The sequence below is a fragment of the Nylanderia fulva genome, unplaced genomic scaffold (genome assembly GCF_048542155.1).
Source record: "Nylanderia fulva isolate GAGA-0341 unplaced genomic scaffold, ASM4854215v1 Scaffold2, whole genome shotgun sequence".
NCBI lineage: Eukaryota > Metazoa > Arthropoda > Insecta > Hymenoptera > Formicidae > Nylanderia > Nylanderia fulva.
The window spans coordinates 3,452,385-3,479,562 of NW_028190263.1; the positions used below are offsets into that span (position 1 = coordinate 3,452,385).

The 27,178-nt window shown below is 36.4% G+C and overlaps 3 protein-coding genes across 7 annotated transcripts in view; 1 reads left to right on the plus strand and 2 right to left on the minus strand.

The window, feature by feature from the left end:
* The window catches only part of aop (ETS variant transcription factor anterior open), a 36,340-nt gene extending 13,661 nt beyond the window's left edge, over window positions 1-22,679 (plus strand). Inside the window, exons 2-6 of one of the 5 annotated variants that reach the window (XM_085481949.1) lie at window positions 13,442-13,599; window positions 17,946-18,193; window positions 18,472-19,146; window positions 19,433-19,682; window positions 19,936-22,679. In XM_085481949.1, coding sequence (XP_085338075.1) covers window positions 17,971-18,193; window positions 18,472-19,146; window positions 19,433-19,682; window positions 19,936-20,221 — 1,434 coding nt within the window. In that variant the 5' untranslated portion in view covers window positions 13,442-13,599; window positions 17,946-17,970 and the 3' untranslated portion in view covers window positions 20,222-22,679. Of the gene's footprint in view, window positions 1-8,172; window positions 8,394-13,441; window positions 13,600-16,542; window positions 17,167-17,945; window positions 18,194-18,471; window positions 19,147-19,432; window positions 19,683-19,935 lie in introns of those variants that run through there. The other 4 variants (XM_029321462.2, XM_029321463.2, XM_085481950.1 and 1 more) reach the window with 4 other exon arrangements.
* A 250-nt stretch (window positions 22,680-22,929) lies between these two features.
* Window positions 22,930-23,926, minus strand: mtSSB (mitochondrial single stranded DNA-binding protein). The gene is made up of 4 exons (XM_029321464.2): window positions 23,796-23,926; window positions 23,611-23,701; window positions 23,278-23,397; window positions 22,930-23,197 (listed from the first exon to the last, which is right to left on the minus strand). The coding sequence occupies exons 1-4, from the start codon at window positions 23,805-23,807 to the stop codon at window positions 22,998-23,000; spliced, it is 423 nt and encodes a 140-aa protein (XP_029177297.1). The 5' UTR covers window positions 23,808-23,926; the 3' UTR covers window positions 22,930-22,997.
* A 282-nt stretch (window positions 23,927-24,208) lies between these two features.
* Window positions 24,209-27,135, minus strand: CCT8 (chaperonin containing TCP1 subunit 8). Its single transcript, XM_085481948.1, has 5 exons — window positions 26,969-27,135; window positions 26,350-26,652; window positions 25,551-26,195; window positions 24,995-25,435; window positions 24,209-24,673 (listed from the first exon to the last, which is right to left on the minus strand). The coding sequence occupies exons 1-5, from the start codon at window positions 27,026-27,028 to the stop codon at window positions 24,485-24,487; spliced, it is 1,638 nt and encodes a 545-aa protein (XP_085338074.1). The 5' UTR covers window positions 27,029-27,135; the 3' UTR covers window positions 24,209-24,484.
* Window positions 27,136-27,178: the final 43 nt, after the last annotated feature.

The window sequence follows — 27,178 nt, forward strand, 5'->3', positions numbered from 1 at the left end:
CGTCCCGCGATTCTCGGGATCTCGATTTAGCGATCTAGAGGTGGATCTCCTACGAGCCAGTAAACTCGATAAATTCGGAACGCGTGTCCATTAATATCGTATAAATAAGTTAGAACGTTTGGACGAAACAGATATATAGGGGTAAATGTTCTTTTATTACAACTTTATGTAACAAACTCTTGTTATTATTAGGAAAATCAAATTGAATACTTACGTAGCTAGTGATATTTAAAACAGGAACGATATATTAAATTCGATCCAAACTAGCCAAGAAAATTTTTATTTTATTTCCACAACGTTTCGACCATCTGTTTTTGGGGTCTTTTTCAAGTGAGAAATTTCTTAATAAAAGATTATCGGATCATATTGTTTAATAATGACAACAGTGTCAACTAACTGCGCTTTTATTAAGAAATTTCTCACTTGAAAAGGATCAAAAACAGATGGTCGAAACGTTGTGGAAATAAAATAAAAATTTTCTTGGCTAGTTTGGGTCGAATTTAATATATCGTTCCTATTATTAGGAAAGTTGTTCTGTTTATTTTTGTTATCTATTTTTTTTTCGTGAATACATTTCGCAATCTATTGATGAAAATATTTATTTAATAATGAAAAGACACAAGTGGCTTAATACAGTAATTGCACTAATTAACGAATCGATGATTACGCTAATCAACTGATTTTACGACTCATTGAGGATATCTTCATGGTAGAATAGTCACATAGTAATTAGATCCGAATTTGTTTCCGGTCCAATCGCTTGGATATTGAAGAGAAAATTTGATTGATCACACACTTATTAAGGATATTTATTAAGAGAAAAAGCAGCGTTAAGGAAAAACAAACAGATTTATGTAGAGATAATTTTTCACAGTAATAAGAGTTCTGTTTTTCTATCATCGAAGAAATTTAGTTTGTTCCTTATTGAAAAATTATATTTTTATTCCCATTTCAAATTTTTCTATTTTATTATTGTCTCATTATTGTATCCGAAAAACCTCTCTATCGACATTTAACGATTACGACAGATGCTGAAACGTTAAAATATTGTTTGGAAAAAATTTGAAGCTAATACTTGCAAGTTTATTATTACCGAGTGTAATGTATAGTCAATGTACTCATCATTAAAGGAAGGGAGTGTATTTTGTCGACACGTTATACAAACACGTCTCTTTCTTTCTCTTTCTCGCTTCACTTCGAAGAGCGCTTCACCATGGATGCATATGTTTGCATTTAAGTTCTCGGAAGTGAACTTATGACCACTTTAGAGTTTCTCTTCTTCCTCTTTTTTCTGTGAACATGTTTTAACTGCTAAGAGATGGCTTCTTGGACAGCAGCTATGAAGAGAAGATGTACCTACTGAAAGAGAGAGATCTACTTCTCATCGTATTAAAACTTGCACAAATATTTATAACTTTATTAATTATTATTAAATATGATGGTATTATTAATCTGAATACTTAAGAATGACACTTTATTAAATAAAGAGAACATGGAAAAGAAAATAGAATCTTAATATAATGGAACAATAGCGGAACATTTGTTTTATGACAATATTTACATATATTTATGTGTGTCATAAGAATATGCATAGAAATTTGACAAAAAAGACAGTTTATAAATGTTTAATTTTATTATATCTAATTCGAAATTTTTCTTTTTTTTTATGAAGTAAAACTTATAAGTATTTCTTTATTATTTTTTCTGTTAAAAATAAGAAAAAGATTTGACGTCAGTATATTTAAAATAATACAATACAATAATACAATACACATATTATTTGTCACGAACAAAAAAAATAATTTTATACGAGATATAACGTAAAAATCTATTATTTTAAAGCATTGACAATTTGAGGAAAACAGCCTTTTTGCATTATTATATAAATTGATCTAGAGGAAGGATAGCTTACATAAAGTCTAGAAAAAGGAATTTATAAGAGAATTGCAAGAAAGATGAAAGATGGAGAAATTAAAGTAGATGGTAAATTCATACAGTTCTCATAGTTGGAAGTTTGGAAGCTGGACCGCTAGAGTAATAGAGAGTAAAAGAGAAAGAGAGAAAGATAAATGCAGGTAGAAAAAAGAGAGACGGAAGAACCTTCCTTCTATATAAGAGAGAGGAAAAAAGGAAGCTGTTTCCCATGACGAGAGAAGCTGATGGCCGAGACATGAGGGTAAAGCAGGCTTTTTATCGACTTCCGGTCGGCGTTACTTGCATGCACGTGCATTGGAGACCTCACACTGCTCTCTTTGTGGTTCTCAACTAGAGGTTCTCAACGACGCGTAACAGGTTGTCGATTTCTCTCAGCTGAGAGGGAGGCTGCTTGATATTCCCGATACACCAACTACAGGTGGCTGCAGCTCTCGCGCGATAAATCCGCGATAATCCGGGATAACGTCAGATGTACACAAGGAGACCGAGCTCGAAAGATTGGTCGCGCGAGATATTTGCTGGGAATGTATGATTTTTCCGATTTTGAGCGAGCGGATTAACGAGCATACCCGCAATTTCGACGCTAATTGTTAAGAACCACTTCTTAGAAGAAATATGCGACGTGAATCTTTTCTTAAATGCCTTCGCGTTACACGAATCGCATTTGGTCGCTGGCGGCGAACCAACATGTGGAACACTGCTTGAGGCGACGCGGATCCAGTTCCAGGACGTATCTTTCTCGAGATCTTCGAAACGAGCAGCGCACTCGCTCGAAAGCGCTTCCGTTTCGGATGAGATCCGCAAGATACAGGCGCGGTTCTTCGCGATGTACATTTTTATCGTCGGAAAAGTAATGAGAGTTATCAAGTAGCGCGAGCGACAGAATCGCCACAATTATAGTCACGCGATCAGTTTGTGCAGCGATATTTATATCGCGCAATCACACAAGTTTATCGTATTAGTACTGTATTATATATATGTATATATTCTTTGATGACGCAGGACTGACTGTAATCATTTCCTTGAAGAAACGAGTTTTAGAGCGAGCTAAGTCGATTTTTACGTATCGAAATTGTAATTTTAATATTCTTAAATTGAGATTAATATGAAATGAGATAAATCGAATTTGAATCGACGTGCAAAGTAGATCGTGTATAAGTAGATAAATCGTGTACGGATGCGAATATCGGTTTTCCGGAAACGCGTGCGTAGCGAAATGCAACTTATGACAGACAGGTTTGGAACACGTGCTGTTGGTGTAATCGCCGGCATGTGATTTTATATGTCTACCTACTTACGAGCGATCGTACGTAATTGCAACGCAATTTATCGTAGTCGCCACGGTGCACGCGCTCGCTACGTAAGAACCCGGAATTTAAACTCGATCACACTTTCTCGTCTTTTGGAATCGCGTTTATGATCTGAAAAAAAAATATATTTGCATAATGTCGAAATAGTCAACTGAAGAAAATCTCAGCTAAAAATATGCAACGATTGTAAACGTAAAAATGAGAATTGAATAGGTGATAATATTAGGAGAAAGTATAATAATTGTGAAAAAAATTGATTAAAAAACTCTTATAGGCTGCAATTTTACGAAAACAGTGAAAAGCATGGTATAAATTTAAAGGTAAAATCTCAGTCTATCTCGTATAAAAAGCCGAGCAATCATCATTGTTTACTTGTGACAGTCGAACGATTTTTCCATCAAATAAAAATATATATCTCTATGTATTTGATATGTCAACATCGGAGAACATGTGCCATGCAAGAATCTGAAAAAATCTGGAAAAAAAATATTTACACAATGTCGAAATATTGTAGTTAATTGAAGAAAATTTCAGCTAAGAATATGCAACGATTGTAAACGTAAAAATGAGAATAGAGTGGGTAATAGTATTGGGAGAAAAGTTTTATATAATATTATACCTACTTTATTTAGATATCACGAAAAAAATGATTTAAAAAAAGACTTTCTTGGGCTGCAATTTTACGAAGGCAGTGTAAAGCATAAATTTAAAGGTTCTCGGTCTCGCATGAAAAACCGAGCGATCAACATTGTTTACTTACGACGGTCGAACGATTTTTTCATCAGATAAATATATATATCGAATTGTACTCAATATGTCAATATCGGAGGACAGGTTGCTCCGAAATTGAGTAGGAAATAAAGAGAAGGAAACGGAGTGTCGGAGGGAATGGCAGCAGGAGTGTTGAGGACACGGAGGAAAGAAGCTCGAGGCGGGAGAAGAACAGGGTGGTGAACGAGAGAGGGTCACTGACACGTAGTGTCGAGTCAAGTCGTTTTATCGGTCGAACGAACAGCCTATACGGTTAAGCCACATCCATACCGTTCGCTTTCCTTTCATGCCATCGAGATTCGATCATTGCGGTGACAGCTACGATGTTTTCAAGAGGGAAGGGCAAGTATAAAGCAGAAGTTTAGAAAAGATTGAACGTAACATAAATGAGTAGACGGATAACCTGCAGAGTAAAGGCAATAAACGAAAAATAGAACATGAACACACCATATTTTTGCCAAGATCAACCGGTGAGTGTTTTTCTGTCTTTCGTTCGATACATCGAAATGACAGTAACAATTGGATACAGCCAATCAGATTTCCCTCAGGTATATCTCGCGTTTTCGTTTTTGCTTCACCTCGCTTGTTTAAAAAAGTCTTTACACTCCATTCAATCTTTTTCTTACATCCATGCGAATAAACGAAAGGTTAAAAGGAAAGAAGGAACGGTAGTTGGATGATTGTAACAGAGTGCTATTCTTTTCCTGTCTCCTGTGATTTCGAGAAAGAAGACTTCCGATATCTCAGGAAATTAGAGCTCAAGTCTTAGAAGTAAATATATTATGTGACGAAAATATTTTTTAATCGAATTTAAAATCAATGTAATTTTTTAATTCTTATATTTTTATTTAATTACATTTTTTTATTAAATATCTGAAAATATTAACTTGTAAAGGAAGACATTTTATTATTAATATTCACAGTTTTTTAATTTTTAATATTAGAAGTCTTATGAGAAATGAACGAGAATTTTTCGTAAAAATACGCTTCTAAAACTTATCAGATTACTTACAAAATTTCATAAATCTCGCATATGTTACGAGATAAAATGAGTTGATAAAATCGACCTCGATTTCTCCCATCTTTATTATTATTCATTTGCGAGAGATCTTCAGATATATTGCGCGTCATACGAGGAAAAAATATTTGACGACACACAACTGACGGCATCCCTTCGCGGTTTTTATTTAGTTTTATTTACTCAAGTTTTATTTACTCATCTTTTTGAGTGAAAACAGCACATTATCTTGTGCAGCTGAGCAATTCCATCGCGCGAAATAACAAATATTAATGTTCGATAATTCGATAATTATCAATTATATATTCGTACCAGTCGCAAACATATACATATATATCTTATACACAAGCATTGCGCAATACATATACATGTAGGATATAAAGTAGAAACAAAAAAATTAGAATTTTGCATATAGCAACATGTAAGAATAGTATATTTATCACATCAATACTTAATTTAAGCATACGTTGTAACATTTTTACTTTATAAAAATTGGTCCAATTTTATTTTAATTTTATCTCCAATTATTTGTTAACCGACTTAATTATTTGTCGATTTGTCAGATATTTTGATAGACACGCAAAAATTACGAAAAATCTGGTAATTTCTCGTTGTATTAGTAGTAAAATTATCGAGTGGCAGATTGCACATATAGTATTATATATCATCCTGTACGCGCCAGCGGTCGTCGCGATGGTATTTAATTAAGTCGCGTCGGGTCAGGCAATCACACGCGATTCAATTCCGCGGAGCGTCGTAATCGCGATTTTTTCCGAGGTCTTTTATACGCTCTGCCGAGATTTTTGCGACTCGCGAGTCCGGGTTATCGCAGATGCGGCGCCACGTCATTACAAAACTCGCTTCTCGATCAACGCTATTCTATTTCATTTCCGCGTATCATTCGTCACAATTATTGAGGATGATCTGTAACGTGTCTTCCAGTGTCTTTAGATTGTTTAATTGGAGATTATTTATTCAAATTATAATTATACGAATAATCTCTGATAAGAACGGAAACGACATGATTCTAATCGAATGATTGCAAAGATGCAAAAGTAGCATCGCACTGTGCAAATTGATAAACTTCGAAAGTAAATGCGAAATTAAAATGATTGTCCATATTCTTGAAGATATGATATCTCTTTTTTACCGATAAAAGTTTATCTGCGGACTCCACACTTATGTGCATTGCAAGCAAAATTATGTGCATGCGCGCAGGTGAAACACTGCTGCGTTATCGAATATTCGTAACTTGCATCTATATGATAATGAAGTATAATTTATTGTACTGAAGAAAGTGATTCAAATAAGTCGGAACATTCAAATGCATATGCGCACATTGTCAAGTTTTTCTGGTTATCTTTATGACACTTTATATAAGAGCAAGAGGATGAAGAAAAATATAAAAAATTAAAATTAAATTTACATGTCATTTTTAATATATCTTTTTTTTATATAAGATACATAAAAAGAAAGTTTTTTTTGTATTATCAGATGATCTATTTGCTTGCATTAAAATTTTATAAGTACAACAGGAAGTATGAGTTATCTGGAAAGATTATAGCGAATAATCTTGATCGATGATACTGTAAAAGTCCAAAATATGGATTATAAAAGCTCGATAATTCGGTTTGATAATGATAATTTCTCGCCAAGGTGACAGATCTTCATGGCAATAGAGATAAATACATACCTGTATATAGATTGAATAAATCTTTGTAGAAGCGTATAAATGGAAGAATCGAAAAATATTCGATCGGAAGAAAGGTGAAATTGATCGAAGAAGCTACCGTTCGATATCTCTGTTGTTAGTACAGATGCTCTCGTTGTCATGCCGTTATAAAACATGTTGGAAAATTGAGGCTGCTAAGGAATCTGATAAACATATGATAAATCGGTCAATAAGTGCCGGCTGCACATTTGTAACGCCGCTTTTGCTCTCGTAACCTTCGAATTTCCTGAAGTCATCAAAAGCCGAAATCAAGCGTCATACATCATCGGGCTTATGCAATTATGTATACGTGAAAAGGCGAAGTAAAAAAAAAAATAATCTTTGTGCGATTTATCATTGTGATATTTTCTGAGAAAACATTGTCAGAATTCTAAAGAGATCCGATTTTACACCGTAGATTTACATTATCGTACCATGTGTCAGCTGTTAAATTTCTTAAGAATATCACATCACTCGATTTTTTTCTTAGTAAAAATTCCAAGGAAAATATATCTATATACCATTAAAATATTTTATCACCAATATTGCCAATAATAAAGATGAAATAATTTGTAGAATCAAGACGCATGCAATTAATGTTCCTAAACATCGTGGAAGAATTTGCATTCTTTCGACGCAATTTGCCTTTTAACCGCGGCTCCAATATCCACATCATATCTTTATTTAATAAGCGATAATCTCGATTTCTCTGCACGAAGAAACGGCCAATCTCGATAACGTCGCGATCCGCGGAGATATCTCGCGCTCTTCTGTCAGGACGGCACGTTTGCGACGACGTGGAAGCAGCGATAAAAACTTTGACAAATCGGCCACGATCTTTCGATCGTCAAGATTCGCTTCCGCCTCGAGGATATTATACGCACGCATCGCGATTAAGTCATCTTCTGTTTTACGCGAATTGCACGGGCTCGAGATAAGCGTACGTCGATAATACACGTTTCTCTGATGCTTATTTCGTGCATCACACGCATAAATTCTCTGAAATACGTCATTAAGAGTTCGATGGAGTTTATCAAGAAATAAAAATTGCGTCTGACATGGCGAAAAATAAAACATAACGACGATATATCTAGAATTATTCCTTATTGGAGATACTCGAGAAGTTCAACTTAGAATATATATATTTAAAATTGTAATTATTTTTTTATTTGAATCGTGCAATGATAATTTTTTTCATGCATCATTTAAATGCACACTGTCTATGTTCGAGTTTTCAAACAACTCTGATGGATTGCAAGAAATTTGAAATATTACTCTCATGTTTGTCGCGAGCGAGAATTTCCTGTCGCTACCGCGAAGGAAAGACGCGGATGTTACAGCTTCGCGAAACGGGACAGGGAAGTGTGTTATTTGGATTTCTGATTAGATAAAATACACTCGGCGTATCTGATTATCACTGTCGCCGGTATTCATGCACGACCTTAACCGTATCCGGGTGTGAAATAAAAAGCGAGAGAAGAGGAGTTAACGCGCCATCGCGATATTCATTAGTTGAAAAGTTTTAAATTGCTCGATCGAACTTGAAATTGAAAAGTTGTCTAACGAACGTCTCCTCCACGTGACCTTGATCTGGTCGGCGAACCCGCAAGCTCCGCTTGCGTCACATCAAAGTTACCAGGAAGTTGGGGTGAAGTATAAGCATCCACCGAGAACGAATTTCTAAATTTATAGACACTTGAAATTTATTTGATATATTCGTCTTTTTCTATACTTGACGCAGAATAAGTTTATTCTTGTTGTTCATCGCAATTGTCTGCATTCTTATCATTGAATACGTAACACGTTATCTAATCTTTTTTTCCTTTTTTTTTGATAAAATCAACTGTTTCAAACGAATCAAATTTCACAAATAATATAATTTTATAGTGAAACGGTACATGTATCATTATATCTAAATCTTTAGTGAACCAATTATATAATAATAATTGACATTAGGAAATTAAACTTATCATCATTCAATCGAATAATCTCAGTGGACTTATTTCTTTAAATCGAAAATAATAAAAGATAATAAAACATTACTTGATTTATTATCATCTTCAATTTTGTATACAAAAGGATACAAATCCGCGAAAATGGTCTAATAAACAAAAATATATCTTGATCATCATTTTGACATTTCAACATCCAATGATTTTGACATTTCAATACCTTTTCAATTTGTCTCCCTTTTTTCCTAAAAGTTAACAATCATCAGGTAGATTGAGATGTATATTCACACAAAGAGCGTAGACAGATATTTGCGAAGAGTCGTCTTCGTTGTAACAAAAGCGGAGGCACGCGGTGAGCGATAAGAGAGCAAAGGAGGACGCACTCTGCGGGAAGTATAAAGAGGCAGAACATAGTTATTGCTACCCGGTAGCAGCAGCTGGTTGCATGTTTGTGTTCTGTTGCGCTTCTCTTGACTTTCTCCGACTGATCCCGACCGACACCGCTTCGGGGTCCAGCCTGAGGTCCGCGATGTTTGCGCCCGCACAGCACGCACGATTACGCGGTCGGCGCGTAATTCGCGACTCGCCGATGACGCGCAGTTCGAGATATCGCGCATATTTTTTTCCTCTTTTTTTTTATCGCGCGCGCACACATTTAACGGAGATCTAGTCTCGTATTACAGATCGCGTTTAATCTCGCGACTCGCGACAAAACGTTTCGAGATGAGATCTCCGGTTATTTCGAAAATTGCACTCGCGATATAGGGGTCGAAAACTGAAAAAAAGCGTTGAAATGAATGTATCGCTCGCCAGAGAGTGCGACGCTACAAAATTTAATATTTGTATATAGTAAATATCTATTTTTTATAATTAATATTTATTGCAATATATTTGTTTTATAGATTGCGAAAGAAAAAGATCTTCGGATCAATCGCAATCATTGACATTTAAATCAATGTGTTACGACGATCGTAGCTCGCCGTTTCTCGTACTCGATAAAGGTCGAAAGACACACTCGCGCGATAAGATTATTCGATTATCTGCACGATGATATAAAGAGAAAAGGATAGATAGCGAACGATATTTCTTCCGAATCGCGCGTCAAGAGGCGGGTCAATGGCGTCATCTGCGTTGAGACGTGTCATGTGTTGCGAATGCATTTCCTTATTGCGGTCCATCTTCGTAGAATCACGTCTGCGATGATACACGCGCTGATATTCGAACGTTTGCGAAACGAGTGGAAATTTTTATGGAAAAAGTTCCGCGAGATTTTCCACGAACTCTTTGGAAAAATGAAAATTTTTGACGCTCGTTCTTTTTATTTGTTTTTTCCGCCAAATTCATTCATTACGCGTATTGATATTTAATATCATATTTAATATCAACAATGCATTCTCCGTCAATTTTCATTCCTTGTCAATTAGGAGATGAATTGAAATTTTGATATAAATGCCATTCAATCGAACGCCAATTTTGTAGTTGATTGATGTTATATGACATGTACAAATTTATTTCATAAAAGTCTGCAGATACTATATATATTTCGAATGAAAACGGGGCGATGCCGGAAGCTATGTTATCAACAACTCGCTGTTATCTGCAAAGCAACATCTAGCGCGCTAGTGACAGATCGATTGCAATAGCAAACAATGGATGTTGACATTTAAAAGTTTTATATTACACATGCAACATCTAACAGGCGTATCTCTATAATATATATGAATTGCCATAGAATTTTAGAATGTAATATAAAGGGAATTTGCAGTAGAGAGAAAAAGAGAGTATAGACTTTAAATGAATCATACGCATAATGAAGCAATAACGAGAAATTTGTAGCGAGATAAAAAATACCAGAAACGGAGGAGCAGAAATACTTGGTACGAAAAAATATACAATATATTATATATACGTTTTTCTTCAATCTAGAAATATAAATATGCATTGGAAAAGAATCTAAAGTAATAAAAATAACAGAGATAAAACGGAAGAATGCTATGAGATAAAAAATTGCAAAAAAAAGAGGAAATCGTTTCGAGGTCTATCGCTATTACAACGTCCGCAATTACCGCGTCGGCTTACATGTCTAGAGTACACATATACATCCGTATTTAATGACTCGTGCTAGAGTAGTATACCTTGACATCGACTCGACAAAGACGGTGACCGATAAAGTGTCCACGTGCGTGCCTGAGCGAGTAAGCGAGCGAGCGAGCGAGAGAGAGAGAGAGAGAGAGAGAGAGAGAGAGAGAGAGAGAGAGAGAGAGAGAGAGAGAAAGAGGAGAGAGAAATATTGGGGGACGAAAGAGAAAGAGACAGGAAGTGAAGGAACCCGGAAGGGACGTTGCAAAGAGGAAGAAACCGCCACGGGTGTTTGACAGAAAGAGAGAGAAAGAGGAGATAAGGTTCTCCTTTGCGCGTTCCTGAGCATTATATATGATAAATCTTAAATCCTGGTTCGCGCGAGCGCACGTCAAGGATCTTCCTGTTTCCTCCTCCCACCACCTCGAGCGTGGATCGATTCCACGCATATACGTGTATACCTCCTTATACATACCACTTCCTGGTTGTATTTTCAGATGTCACACCCATTCACCCACACGTACACGGAACAAGGTTGCGACACATGTATATACGTATACATATATACACGTAGACGCAAGTCGCGATCGCCTTAGGCGTACATCGATACCTCTGTTATTTTTACCCAATTTGTTAATAGAAGATAAGTGTCGTTGTAATGCAACACTTTTTTTTACGAATTCTATATCGTATAACACACACCCACGTGATTGCTAATAAAAGATCATAAAACAGAATTTATAAAAGAAAAATGCGATTTTTGATATACACGTGCACTTTATATTGAGATATTTTCAACAACGACATATAAGTAATGTAAATCGTACATCGATAGCCCGTAATTTCCCGTGTGATTCATTCGTCACGCTATTAAGTGGCAATCGATATATATCGCGTTCATAGAATTATTGTTCGCTGTCCAACAATAAGTCCTCCGTGCTCTCTTCAATAACTGTCGCTCGCGATTAGATTCACTTTCTGGAATAAAAACACCGATGATTATTATTGTTTAAATTTTAATTTATTTAGTTCACCAAGACTGGCATCACTTTATTGTATGAAAAATTACATAACGTTTCAACCACCACTTGTGGTCCTTATCGAATACAGATAGAATCAAATCATCGATGATTGGAAATTTAACATAGATTATAAATGGTTCACGTCGTTATGTAATTTTTCATACAATAAAGTGATGCCAGTTTTGATCAACTAAATAAATTAAAATTAAAATTTTCTACTGGCGATACCACCCTAAATTTCAATAGATTATTATTATGTCGCGCTATAAAATTCTTGATATACATATACATAATATGCGCGACCAATCGATTCTATAACGATCAAACGCGCAATAATAATCGGCGAGAGCAGCGATCGTTATCACGCAGCATCGTGTTATTAATGCACATTAATCGTCGCTCGCGCATGATCGTTTTGCGCGATATACGAGGCGAGTCAAAGCTCACCTCGAATTACCTTCGCTATTCATCGCGCATCGTTTTCTTTTTATTCCCCATCGGGATGCGACGCGACGTTGCGAAACGCGGTTAAATCGGCCGGTTGTTGTGCCGCTCCGTCGTCCGTTTGTGTCCGCCTGCGGATGTGTTTTGCTGCGCGGATGCGCGTACTTGCTTACTTCCTTCTCTCGAGGAGAGCCGACGATGATGATCGGCCGAGGTGATTACACTTTCCAGGCCGTGACTTCTTCTTGCGAGCCCGATCGACTCGTCATTGGAGCTCCTCGACGTTGTTGAAACAGTTCTATTCGCGTTTCGTATATAGCACTTATTTTCGTCTTCGAAATTCTCCGCTAATTAGTCTCGCTGATGTTTTTCGCGTCGAGATCTTTTCCCATGACTTTTGTGTTAAAAAAAAAAAAATACTTGTCGCGCGAAGAGATTCGATGATTTCATGTGCGCAGTTATAAATATATAAGTTAGAAATCGATATCTCTATATATCGATAAGAGGCACCTTCGATAAATAAAACTTGTAAACAAATATGTATAAAGAGGACAAGTATATTTATTAAATTAATTTATTAATACTTGATATTGTGTTATAAATATACATGCGCATTGTTCGCTGCATTTGTATATACAGGCGCGTTAAATTATACATTCATTTTCTTTGCATATAGTTTTCTCTGTGAGTCGTGGCCTAAAGCTACATTCTCACTGGAGTAACACCGAGCAACTTTTTGTTGGCGTTTTATATTTCGTAAAAAAGTTGTTGTTGCTCCAGTGAGGACATAGAATTGCGTCTTCACTGGAGCAACAACGAGCAACTTTTTGTTGATGTTTCTCGTTTCTTAAAAAATTGCTATAGTTAGTTATGTTACCAGAAATTGTATAAGCTGCGTGTTCACTGAAGCAACGACGAGCAACTTTCTTATAAGAAACATGGAACATCAACAAAAAGTTAGTTGTTGCTCCAGTGAGGACATAGCTTAAGATTTCGGATTGCTGCACATGCATCGGAAGAGTCATCGTCATCAGATCATTCATTTTATGTCGCGCGACAATGACGGCAAGCTGGACGATATCGCGGAACGAATATGAATGTGTGCGTGTGCATATTAAATCTTAACAAATCGCACGTGTCGTTTTCTCGTGCACGAGTTACGCAACCGGTTGATTCTATATGTATATGTGTCTTCCTAGCGAGCCAATATGAATAAGGCATAACGAACCTCTGACATTAAGGAGACTGAGACGATCGACAAAGAGACGACGACGACGATGCGAAAGGAGATCGAGACAAGACAGACGAAATCTAATCACGCGGATCCTTTGCCATCTCATCAGCTGATCGATTAGATGTAAGTCTATATATATATATATATGAGGCGCGTTTGACGTACGAAGATTAAATTGTCGCTCGCAACAGGAAATATGCGGTTTTTTTATGTTCGGTGATTGTAATTTTTTTTTATAAAATCGTTTTGACGTTGCCGCAGTTAATTACGCGTTAGCAAGATTGCGCGACGTTTCGGGATGTCGTGCGTAAATATTCTTATGCATTTTTCGCGGTCAGCACGATTTAAATTCAATCGCGTCATATTGCGGGAATGCAGGAAAAAGCTGCTAAAGACACGAGAAAATGAGCCGTGAATATGTGTTTGTATTTAAATCCAGCGTGCAGTGTGTCGTTTAAGTAGCATTAGTATGTCAGTATAAAATCTCCAATTTACATACATTTCTCGGAAACGTTCAAACTCTACATTTCAATTATCTCTCGCATAGTATATGATCTTGAGATTAAGAAGATATTACCACGTTACAATGAAATTATTTAAATGCTCTTATATTGTTAGTTTTAATACTTCTATCTTTATGTCATCTCGAGATCGCGAGACATTATACACAGCTGATAGGACGCGAAATGTTTTTTTTCCCGTGTATTTTCATGCACATTATAGGACACTTATATGTTCGCATGCGAATAATCTGACGTTTATTTCCTCATTACCCACGTGGACAATTTGCGCAACGCCAGATAAATTAAGGCTCACTTTTAGTAATGTTTACGAGCCGACACGCGGCAGACTCATTTGAAATATATGTGGCGAGCGACAATCACTATCGAATTACAACACTATCTTCTATACACGAACGATTATCGTGCTCGTTTCTACACGACTTCCGAGTTATTCGACACGCGATGCTTTGCGACAAAATGTAAACACATTTGCGACGATGATTTGCCGAGAGCTTTTTCGCGTCGGGAAATCCGGCCGTAAAAAGATCGATCGTAAGCAAGATGACGTAATCAAGGTCATCGCATTCTTTATATTATGAAGTTTATTAGGTCAAAAGAACGAAAAGAAATAATAACAGAATGAAGAAACAGAATGGAGCAAAAGAGAGAAAAAGAGAAGCGATGAAAAGAAGAAAAGATAAAGTATGAAATTCGTAATTTTCTCTTTGCGAGTTAATTTAATCCATTCTTTTGATAATTAGAGACATCGAGGAAGGAAAAAAATCTAAAAGGGTCAATAAAAAGAACTAGTCAAGAAGAGAAACTTTTCAAATTTTTAAAAAGATTTCCTTAAACGTTTTCTTAGACGGTTCCTTAAGTGACTGCATTGTGATGTAAAAAAAAAAAATAGACGACGTGGAAATCTCGATGTCTTCTTGTCGCGATCGAACGCGTTTCCGTCCTTCAATCGCGCACCGGAAATCGCGAACTATGTTGCAATACTTTGCTGTTACTGCATCGTGATTCATGGCTTTTTCCTCGTCAATGAAAAAAAACATCGCCAGTAACACGCTGAATGAATTGCAAAATCCCGCATATTTTCTTATTAAGGAAAAAATTAATTTTTATGTATCCGAATGAGAGAAAGAGAGGATTGTATGTTTAGCACAATTATCATTCTCTTTATTTTTGAGAGAACATTTCAACGTTAAAATAATCTCGAGGGAGATCGCAATCGAAATAAAAAGTTCGAAATTGCATTTTTTGACATTTCATTCCTCAAAGCTTCGATTTCCTAAAATTAAGTATGTCACAGATTTACGTTTTCTCATGTACCATTGTTCTTTTAAATTCTCTGCTGCTTAATCCTCTTCTTTCGAGATTAAATAATTTAACAATCAAGTCTGCGCGGTCTATTGAAGTGAATTCTGTTTCAATTATTTATTTATGAAGAATAATAGAGACATCTTCAAGACGATTTTTCAAAATAGAAAAAAAATCAGAACAATAGAAAAAGGCACAACAATAGAAGAAGGCAGAGAAGCAATATTATGAAGCAGAGGCGCGATGTAAATTTACGGGAAGACGATCCTCGAATTCATTCTTCGACGCCGCACTTCAAGTAGCTGTTTTAATTAGTTGAGCGGCAAAAATTACCGGCTTAAAGGAGCACCTGAGTATAAGGCCATTCGCGGTATTTAAAGAGGGGAAGAGGAAACAGGCGGGAGGAAGGAAAGACCGAAGAGACGACCAGGATTTCCTGGTGCGAGACAACGGCACATCGACCTTCGCATGCCGAGGTTTCTGCCTTCTTCCCTCAGGGTACTTCTCTCTGTTTCTCTTCTCGAATGAGAAGAGCACCGTCGACAGCTTCTTGCGATTATTTTTCAGCATCATGAAGGAGATTCTTGCTAGAAATATGCTGGAGTTCGATTGCTAAATTTCGATCTAAAAAAAACCCAAATAGCGAATTGGACTTTATTTTCAGAAAAATTTGGAAATCAACTTCTTTCGGCGAAGATTTAATTATAATTGTCTTTAGATTTTTATTCTGATATTTTTGATATTTAGAGCTGATACAGTAAACCCAATGATATAGATAAAAATTACGAAATATTGATTAAAATGAAAATATTTTGTGTGTGTCTGTAATTTTTCATATCGTCAATTATTCAAATAGCGATGATATATAGTTTGATCTAATCATGCTATACTTCAGCGATGATTAATACGTGTTTTACGCAGAGCCTCGAACGTGATGACGTCAAAGTGTTTATTGAGAAATACATTAAATCAAATCATGATCTATTTTTTTTTTTAATATTATGATAAGTTAATGCGCAAGAAATTGTAATACTATCGCGACATTAATCGCGCAATCGTTCCAGCTCGTTAGTGAACGTATTTAGAGACAAGGATTATAAGCATATGATTATCATATAGATAGTGTCATTAGCGCGAGAGGTGAGGAAATCGCACTACTTTATAACAAATTAAGCTCTTTTTATTTATGTGCTCTCGACATAACGATTCGTTATTACAATCTTTCGCGTATATAGCCAACTCTGTTCTATATATATACATATATATACCGCAAGATGCGTAACTCTTATATCCTACTAACCGATATTAACTTTGCATACAGGCTAACTCAGCCTGAATTTCAACGATAAATCTCTGAAAGTGTAGGGATATTCTTGCCTAAGATTTCGGGTACACTCGTAATTCTGCGGTGTCATAAGCGAACTAAACTTTCGGGAGCAATTAGCCGAAGAGATTTCGAGATGAACAGCGAAGCTGAGCCCGAGAGAGAGAGAGAGAGTTTTCCGTCGAAACGGTAAAGTTTCGCGTTAGCCTGTCGGATCCTTCGCGAGTCGACGCGACGTCGAGAACGGAAATAGCTTCGCGTCTACGTCGATAGAAATACGTTATGTAAATCCTCGTTTCCTGCCAGCTTTCATTCTTATGCCCCCATATTCTATGCTAATAGTCGACGACGATAGTCTGCGAACTGGTCGGAAAAGACGGCGAGGATGACGCCGTCGCGACGTTCGTCTCTTCTTCTCGCGAGTTTGCACGACCTCGCTTGCGTTGTAAGAAGCCGGCGTGTAATCTGGCGCTATTATCTTCCGTCATTGTACGTCGAGGGGAAGCGAGCGATCGTTACGTCGCCGGCTCGTTAGACGAGGTACAGAGATCGCTATATGTATATGCTAGAGATCAATTTTCGACGACGCACGACGGAGTGTACGGAAGATTGCACTTTACGTCAATGTCGCGTTTCCTCCGTAGTCGCGAATAAATATAGAAATAATTCTGTGTACACAGTAGGAAAATTTGTCTTTTCTTCTTGGGAACGGTAAACATTTTTGTCTTAAATCTCTCACACATTCATGTGTTAATTTGACATATTGCGGTTGTGTTAATTGAATGTTCAATTATTCTATAAACCAATTGAAAAAATAACACAATATGTAGTTTTAATTTTACAATAAATATGTTTTTATTAGCGACAAGATTTGTCTGTTAAATTTACAGAAAAAAATGATTTTATAATATAATTGGAGATGATAAAATTTTAAATTAACATATTTTTAAGTTAATTTTTACATTAAAACTCTCTGTTAATTTTATACAAAATTTATTTTAAATTACTTAAGTTTTGCGTTAAAATATTAACGTTTAGGACATGTGATATCTGTGAAATTTATAACAAATTTTTCAACTATGTATTTTTCGTTCTTCGCCTTCGTGTTTATAATAAGTTGATCAAACCGTGACGTTGCAGCATTTGAAATTTAATGAAATCATGATTCTAATTTTTAAGGAGTAGTGCGGATGATATATTGAAGTAGTTCATTTAATTATAAAAGCGCGTTTATATTAACTGATTTTATTTATTACGAAATTTGTCTAAAATCGTACGAACCTATTAATTAATAAATCCCATCGTTTCTTCTGTTGCAGAAGCCACCGGCTCCAAGGGCGTGTTATGAAATTGTTGCCATCGATTCCGCTATCGCCGGTTTCCGCTGCAGGCGGAATGACCGGAATGGATTCCCGGCTACCACCGGGTAGATCGTTGCCTTTCACTCCGGCGGATATATTCTGGAGAACTCATTGTCAATATGGGTTCTCGCTAAACTTTCCACCTGCGACGCATCCGCCGACCAGTCCCTTTCTGGATTTCAAAACTCATTTACCAACGAGTCTAGGTAAGTGTGTAACACGAAATTAACAACGTTCTTGGCAAGTCTATAAAATTGAGATTTTATTTTGCCACGAGATTTTCGACTTTCATAGAATTTTTGTATTACCTTAAATACAAGATAGTATAATTTGTTCTTTCAAGATTATAATTTGCATAATTTATTTCAATCTCATTCGCTATTGTTTATAAAAAGAGAGCAAATTGATTATAAAATATATTATATAAACAATGTTACATTGCACGAAGGCCGTATATTGTACAATGGCATGCTTTCCTTTCCAGTGTCCGATCCTAGATTGTGGTCGCGGGAGGATGTGGTGGCATTTCTGCGGTGGGCCGAGCAGGAATTCGATCTGCCACCGTTCGACATGGACATGTTCCAGATGAATGGCAAGGCGTTGTGCCTGTTGACGAAGGCCGATTTGGGCGATAGGTGTCCAGGCGCCGGTGACGTGCTGCACAACGTGCTCAGCATGCTGGTGCGCGATTACAGCCAGCTGCAGAGGTGTCTGCCGAGCAGCCCGGTGACCCCGACCAGGTCGTCCGCGTATCCCCTGAGTCCGCTCTCGCATCCGCCCACACCCACGTGGACCACGGAGACGCCGCCGTACGCCCAGAATCTCGCATCTCTGATGTCGGCCAACTCGGTGACCCTGTCACCGGCGCCGTCCGTGGACAGTCAATCGGGCTCGCCCAGCCACGCGACCGACGCGAATCAGACGCAGGTCTACAAGAGTGATTCGGACGAGGATAACAATCACCAGGTATCGAGCGGTAACAGCAGCCCGCCGCCTACGCCGACGGCTTTGACGGCGCAGAGGCTCAGCGAGGTGAGCGTCAAGGATCAACCGAGTCCGACATTGCCGTCGCAGTTGATGCCGTTGACACCCGGTGCTTTCCGATCGACTACTGCGGCCAGAGAATTCTTCCCCAGCGACTCGTCAGAACCTAACACCAGTTAGTATAGTCATACTGCTGTATAGTCAGACTGCTTTTTAGCTTACGTTAGAGCGTAAGATATGGAAGCGTAACATCTGATGCAAGGGTCTAAGAGAGGTCAGTTTTTTTTTTTTTTTTTTTTTTTTTGTTATTTGAATCGTGCACGTGTGCATCCGCTTTAATTAGTATTATTTGTGCGTTGATTGGTATATAAAGACTTTATTAAATATAAAATTTTGTAATACCATATTGCTTTCATTTTCCCACGACTTACATTATTCACATTGTAGCAATTTCTGTTTAGATGGAAGACTACTCTGGGACTTCCTTCAGCAGTTGCTGAATGACCCCCAGCAACGGTATCACAATTTTATCGCGTGGAAAAGTCGGGACACTGGCGTGTTCAAGATCGTCGATCCGCCGGGTCTGGCGCGACTCTGGGGCATCCAAAAAAATCATCTTTCTATGAATTATGATAAGATGAGCAGAGCGTTACGTTATTACTATCGTGTGAACATACTTAGAAAAGTTCAAGGCGAACGACATTGTTATCAGTGAGTATTTGTTATATATATAATTAAGTATCGTTATATATGTAAAATAGTTGCGATAGAATAATTATGTCACGCATTAGTAATGTATGTGCGAAGATTTATTAATTTTGAATCGTGAATTTAAAAAAGAAAAATAGTCAAAATTTATTTTTGCTGTTTTTTCTACTATTACAGTTTATAAATCAATTCCGCTTAGAATATATCAAAATTGTTTTGTCTTCGGATAAAAAACGATTATCTTTGTTTGTTGCAGATTTTTACGTAACTCGGTTGAGTTGAAGAACATCAAAAATATATCGTCGCTGCGCCATCAAATGCGAATAAAATCGGAACCAGAAGAAGAAGGCGCTCTCTCTGGGAGTCCTGAAACGGAACCGGAAGCGGATATGCCGACGGATCTCTCGATGTCCAGTATGAACCAGCCATCGAGCGAGCAGCAACAGCAGCAGCCCTTGCCACTGCACGATCCACCTGCCAAGTACAGAAGTCACGCATACAACCTCGTTAAGACCAATCAGGAACCGGAAGAGAGGAAGTGACGCGGGACCTAGCGATGGAAAGCTATGATCGCGCCTAATTGTTAATCGCGCCGCGGCAGACTGAGAGCTGGCGGTGAAACGAACTCTACGTAACAAGGGTTCCATATTGACAACCGATCGACAGAGCGCAGAGCGAGATTAGAAATTGAGTGAACATCTACTCCATCCGGTTGGTTCATCGGTTTGTTGATAAGAATGAGATATCCACATGAAGAAACGTCTTCTGAAGAGGAAGAGAACAGATGGATTTCGAAAAGCGTAACCTCGATGACGAGGTCTAGGAGGACAAGATAATGACGAGATAATTAGTGATTGATGGAGAAAAGTATAAGAATGACTGAGAAGTTTGTCGAATGTAATCGCGATAAATTGAAGGACTCTCGAAATACGATTCGCATGTATGAGACTTTCTTGAAAATATGCGTCAGAATAGAGGAAGGCGAGTAAACTTTCTCGTTTATCCAATTCACATTGAGGCACATTGACGTTCCAGAGATGATTCTTGAGGGATCAAAAAATTAGATTCTTCGTGCTTTTTCTCTGTCTGTCGAGGACAGTTCAAAGTTACAATCATCCAAAGACTCTTCATTTTTGTCGTTGTTACGTCGTGTACGAATGTGATAAGGAGTGCGGGAAGAAAGCCCGTTTTGCCAATACCACCTCTCACGGCGCAAATTGGATAACGAGATTCGCCGCCTTCCGTCCTCACTCGGATTCGCGTTGAATCGTTGTGCGCCGGAGATAATGATAGACGCTTCGATGTCCGAAGCTGCTGAATCTTCGCGGATATTCCGCCCTATCCTCTTTTCCGCTTCCCTCGTAACTGGGCAAATCACCCATGCGAATTGTCGGGCAATTTCCTTTCCGCTTTTACAACGACGAGACGTGTACGAACTTATAGGTGCGCTTAACAGCATACATACAATGATTCAATGTACAAAGAATGCCAGAGAGAGAGAACTGTTACCAGGTCTTTCCTTTCTTTAATGTCTCTCTTTTTCTTTTCTTAATCTTAAGCATACGTTCTGTGATGTGACTTTATTTTTGGCGAAACGTAGTCCGCGAATAAGGTCAATCCCAAAGAGAGACTCTACTTGATTTGAGACATTCAAATGTGTAAATGCATCACAGAAAAATTATAATACGTTACAAACGTTTCCATGAGATTTCCGAAGAATATACAGAGCTTGACAAAATCTTTCGATAGTTTAATGAGATTTTTTATGTATGACTCTGTAAAGTGAGTATTAGAAAAGAGAGATTTAATTGGATTTTCTCAAGCTCTTCTGAAACGGTTCTCCGTTACTTTGACGTATTTGTGCCAAGAATATTTGCCGTTTATAAGTGAACGATATTTAGTTATATGTATTTAATCGATCGTTCAAAAAAAAAAACTCGATATATCACAATTTTGGAACCAAGTATTGTATCGCTCGCGCTCGATATATGCGTTATGTAAAATAAAACGCGTTGTAACCGAGTGTCGTATAATCGATTATGTGTTGTAGATGTACATAATTGAACTAATGAATTGTAAATGCGAATAGAAGGAAAAAATAAGACGAAGAATATATTAGAAGAATAGCGAAAGAATTTTATGAAAATTCGGGGCCAGAGTTAGAGTATATAAATTTATCTATAGAAAAAAAGTATATATACATATATATATATTTTACTATCAAAATTTATATTCGAAATTTCTATGTTTGTTGCGATTGTGGCTTCACATTCCACGACTCTTTATCCGACGATTGTCTGCGAAATAAATCGTGAAAAAGAAGCGCGAAGACCCGTACATAATTAGAAAACAAGTTTTAAGAAGATTACTAATTGTATTTTTGCACTTGAGAATATAAAACTGAGAAAGTATGAGAGAATTGAAGTATGAGTGCAAGAGAGAAAGTGAGTTTTGTCAAGCGTATGGATAAATAACATATTAAGAAATATTTGGCTTTGTATACTGTGATCTCTACACTATATAATGAAAAAAAGCAGTTGGTATTAGTTAATAGATATTATGTATGAAATGTATGTGCATCGTGCACACTTAGACGAGTCGTCGTCTGTTTTGAAGAACACAACCTGCGTGATGTTATTGAGATAAGAGAAAGATATATATGTACATCTTTTTTTTTTGTTTACAGTCGTGTAAATAATTTTCACGTGACTAATTGTCAAAGAAAAAAACATGGCAGTTTATGTATAAATAAATAAATAAATATATATATATATATATACACGTTATATACAGCATATATGAAGACAGATAATACTATAATGTGAAGCAATGCGTCTCTTAAGATCTAAGATTGAAAAAGTTTATATATCGTTTCGCGTGTATAAAATAAAACATGTAAAATTCTAGAGATTAGGGCTGTTTTATTATATAAGTTGTTATACGAAGAGTACATATGAATTGATGAATGTTGTAAATATAGACTTATTTAGTTATTAAGAACATGTGTGTACTATTCTCTTATAATTCACTCTCTCTAACCCAAAATTCAACCTGCTAAAAATAAATTCTTTTTACGAATATCTTTAAAATCTTATCAATATTCACACATGTGAAACTTATTATTTCAACATCAATACTTTGTGAATTCCTCATACATTAGTTTTCATGAATGTAGCTTTGCTTTTTAATAAAAACTTTTTATTATCTAATTAAAAATAATATGATATAAATTAAATTGGAAGAGAGGAAATTTACAAGTTTATACCAATTTTATTGAAAAAAATATGTAGTATTTGTACATAGTATATAAAAGGTTCCTTATTGAAAGAATATTACATCATCTGCTATGATAGCTGTACTGGGACGTGAATTCCCTTCCTCATCTTTAAATTCACTGTAACTTATCCTACCATTTACCATTACTCGCTGACCTTTTCTTAAATAGTTATATACAGCATCTCTCAAATTAGGTTTAAAGACACATATTTTGTGCCAATCAGTTCTTTGCATAAAATCACCTAGAAAAAAAATAGATAACCGATATAATTATTGGTACATAATATTCTTCATTTCTAAAATTATATATTGATCATGTTACCTGTTTCATATTTATAATTTGTATGTGTCGCAATGGAGAATATTACAACTGGATGTTCAGTGCTTCCACGTTTCTGAGGTTCTGCTCCAACTCTTCCAAGTAAGGTTACATTATTTACAGCTACAATTAAAACAAAAGAATTCTTAAAAACATGGTCATTGAACAATAATTTCTATATTTTATTTCTAAAACAGGAAGAGGTAGAAATAAATCATATTTGTCAATATCTATGTTTATATAGTGATTAACATAGATGATATATGACATGAGTATTCAGACGCCTACGCATCTCAATATCTGTCAAATAATTTTTTAATGCAATTACGTACTTACTCTTTTCTATTTTCGTAGCTTCTTTCGCTTCTTGTGATAAGAATCTTAAATTGTTTAATCGACAGATTTGACTGCGTGTTCCTAAGATAACCTAAAAATAGAGCACACGTGAATTGAAATTTACGTGCTTTAATTTGAAATGATTTTATATTTTGTTCACATGTAATTGCAGTAGAATTACTTACTTTACGAAACATCGTTACAGTTGAACCTTAAATTATTTTTCTTCAATAAATAACAAATAGATATAAACGAATAGTAAACATGCACAGCAGTAAAGGCGGCAAATACACGTAAAAGACACTGGCGATCTCTCAAGATAAGATCGTGAATTAAAATTATAATTCCAAAACGAAGTTGAAATATTTACAAATATATGAGAAAATCGAAGCTAATTAAAAGGCAATTAATAAACATTGGAAAGGAAAAGAATTTGTTTTATTGCACCTGGTTCTTAATTATATATCTTTTTTTCCTTGGAATATGGATATATAATTGTTCTTACATGTAACTATTTTCATTCTTTTCAACTATCTTCTATTTTATTCAGATTTCAATAAAAGTAAAGAAAAGAAGTAAGAACTGAATACATATTAGATATATTTAACAATTTATTTAATACTCTTACAATTCAGATTAGATGAAAATAGAAAATTGTAGAAATTTTCATTTCTAGGCGGATTTGCGATAGAAAATACATCTTCATCTTTGCAATCACGTTGAATGAAGCACTGAAGGAGTAAGTTATCTTTTACTCGTTCTACTTCCTCATCGACGTTCCAAATATATTGAATTTGTAAATATAAATAAAATGCAAAATTAAACGTAAAAGTTTATGATTTTTTCGCTGATTTAGTGTTCTCATCTTGTTCTATTAGTCATCTTCCTCACGAGGTCCTCCCGCTGGAGCCTTCGGACCGCCTGCTCGTTTCGCCATAATAATTTGATCTACTTTGAGAACGGTACACGCTGCATTCACTGCATATTTCATCGCCCATTCCTTTGTCAAATATAGATCCAGAATTCCTGCCTCGACGGTATCGATCAGAGCTGCGCCCTCACCCTAATTATATAAAATTTATATATGTATTATTTGAAAAAAAAAATTATAATTTGAATAACCAGGCAAGAAAGAACAGGTATCCACATATTTGAATCAAATACAGTGTCCCATTCATTATTTTTTTCAATAAAATAAACTGGTATACAAACATTTTATTTATATCTATTAAAATTGCAGATTTTCCTCTTTTCAACACAATTTTTGTTTTTTGAATAACTGTGTGTATTAAAAAATAACAGTTGATTAGTTTCAGTAAATTTCTATGGGACACCTGTACATTATCTGAAGATACTTATTGAACAGATGGAAAAAAGAACGTACTTCGATATCGAAACCATAATTCTTCTTTCCATCCTTGTGGGCTGCGTATAACTTGGACAGAAGCTCGGACGAGCGAATACCGCTGCTCTCCGCCAGAGCCTTAGGAAACGCTTCCAAGGCAGTGGCAAATTTGCGGGTTGCGTACTGCTCCAGGCCGGGTAAAGTATCCGCATATAATGCCAGCTGCGCGGCGAGTTCAATCTCTGTAGCGCCTGCACCCGGAAGAAATTTACCATCCCTCGTGATACCCTTGAAGGTGTTGACACCGTCGTCGATCGCGCGCTCGATGTCGTCCATGTAATTCTCGGTGGAGCCACGCACGAGCAAAGTGCTAACGCGACTTTCCGTTCCATTCAGTTTGAATATCACCACTATAGTATCTCCTAATTCTTCTACGTGTACTGTATCAGCATATCCTAACTCTTCTTGCGACGGAGGTACCTTTAAAAGAAAATTATTGCATTAGCTTCTTTTATATTATCATATATTTCAAAATGCATAATGCTAAAAAACAAGTTTTATTTAAAGAAGATATAATTAAACTACATCAATTTACCAGCTTTGAGAGTGCGGTGGCGCCGACAGTTTTGCAAAGTCGTCTGATGTCAAACTTGCTCGGGATACAAACGGCCATCAGATTGTATTTGTTCATATAATGCAGGGCCATGCTTCCAAACTTTCCACCTGACACTACTACCCTGGCGCCGCTGTCGGAGATTGCTTTGATCTGACTTTCTAACAGCGATTCCTCGCCGCGCGAGAATTTCAAAAGCTCGTCGGCCGTCTTTATCAATACTGTACCCTTGGTTTCAGTCTGGGTGATGTCCACAGCACAAGTATAAACAACAATCTTTGCACTGGTCTTTTTTGTGACTTCTCCTTCTACATGACGCTTAAACACCATGCCTTGGATCACTTGGGAATTGTTCAAGCCGCCTCCGAGTATCTTGCAAACTCGTACATTGTCGACGTTAAATGTCGTCTTCTCTGGTAAAATGGAAATGCAAGCTTGTGTAACAAGAGAAGCGAGAATATCCTCGTTTCCATATTGTTTGCTCATAATAGCAGTTCTGATTCCCTTTTTTACTTGATCCTCAGAACGCACATCTTTCACTTCATGAACAATTAATGTCGGTAAAATTTTGAGTGCTTTATTTAAGGCGTTTTCATAGCCTTCAACTATTTCTGAAGTCGTAATTCCCTGTAATTAAAAAAGTTGGAATATAAAATTGACTTTATTAATTATAATTTTTTTCTAATCTATGCTGAATAAAATCAATGGACTTATATGGTCAGAATATATCTTCCAGTATAAAAATATAAATAAATATATTTTACTTGTAAAATTAACTTACTAGACGAAGCAGGTCTTCTGCGGCTTGAAGCAGTGCTCCAGCAAAAATTATAACGAAATTTGTTCCATCTCCTATTTCACTTTCCTGCATTTTTGATGCATAAACCAACAACTTTGCAGCTGGATGTTCTACTTCTAGCTCATTGATAATTGTTGCCGCATCGTTAGTTACAAACAGTTTTTCAATGTGATTAATGATCATCTTATTCATTCCATTAGGACCATACGCTGTTTTCACAGTATCTGCAAATTGTTTACAGGCACCAATGTTTCTGAAGACTGCTTCTTCCAGGCCCGAAAAGTACTGAAAAAGCAAAATAGAAATTAAAAATTGTCAAACGACACTACATCTTGATCATCAGACAATCCCTTTATATATTATTTAACAATCAAATTTGACTAAAAAATATAAAAAAAAAATGTACGACATAAATTTCTGGCATAATTTAGGATCAAATGCATTTTGTGGCGCGAAACTTCGACTCTTAAGTCGCAAATTCTTGGATACGTTAAAATGCCTATAAAAGGCAAGAACACGAGCACATCCTTCGAGAGAGCGAAAGTCATCAGTCAACGAAGCGAGAATCCGCTGCGCTGTATTATTAGAAAATTGCACTTACCCGGCTTCCATCTTTGAGCATCTGCGCTACGCCGGGTGGTTTCGGTACGTGCATAGCCATTTTCGCAAAGTTGAAGGATGAATTGTCTTTTCACGTGTGACACAAAATGCTATCTCAAGAGAAGCAAATCCTCGTTGCTCCGAAGACTCACGAGATGTTCCCCTAGCTAGGAAAATTTTACACCGGCAAAAATTTGTAAAGGCTGGTTTT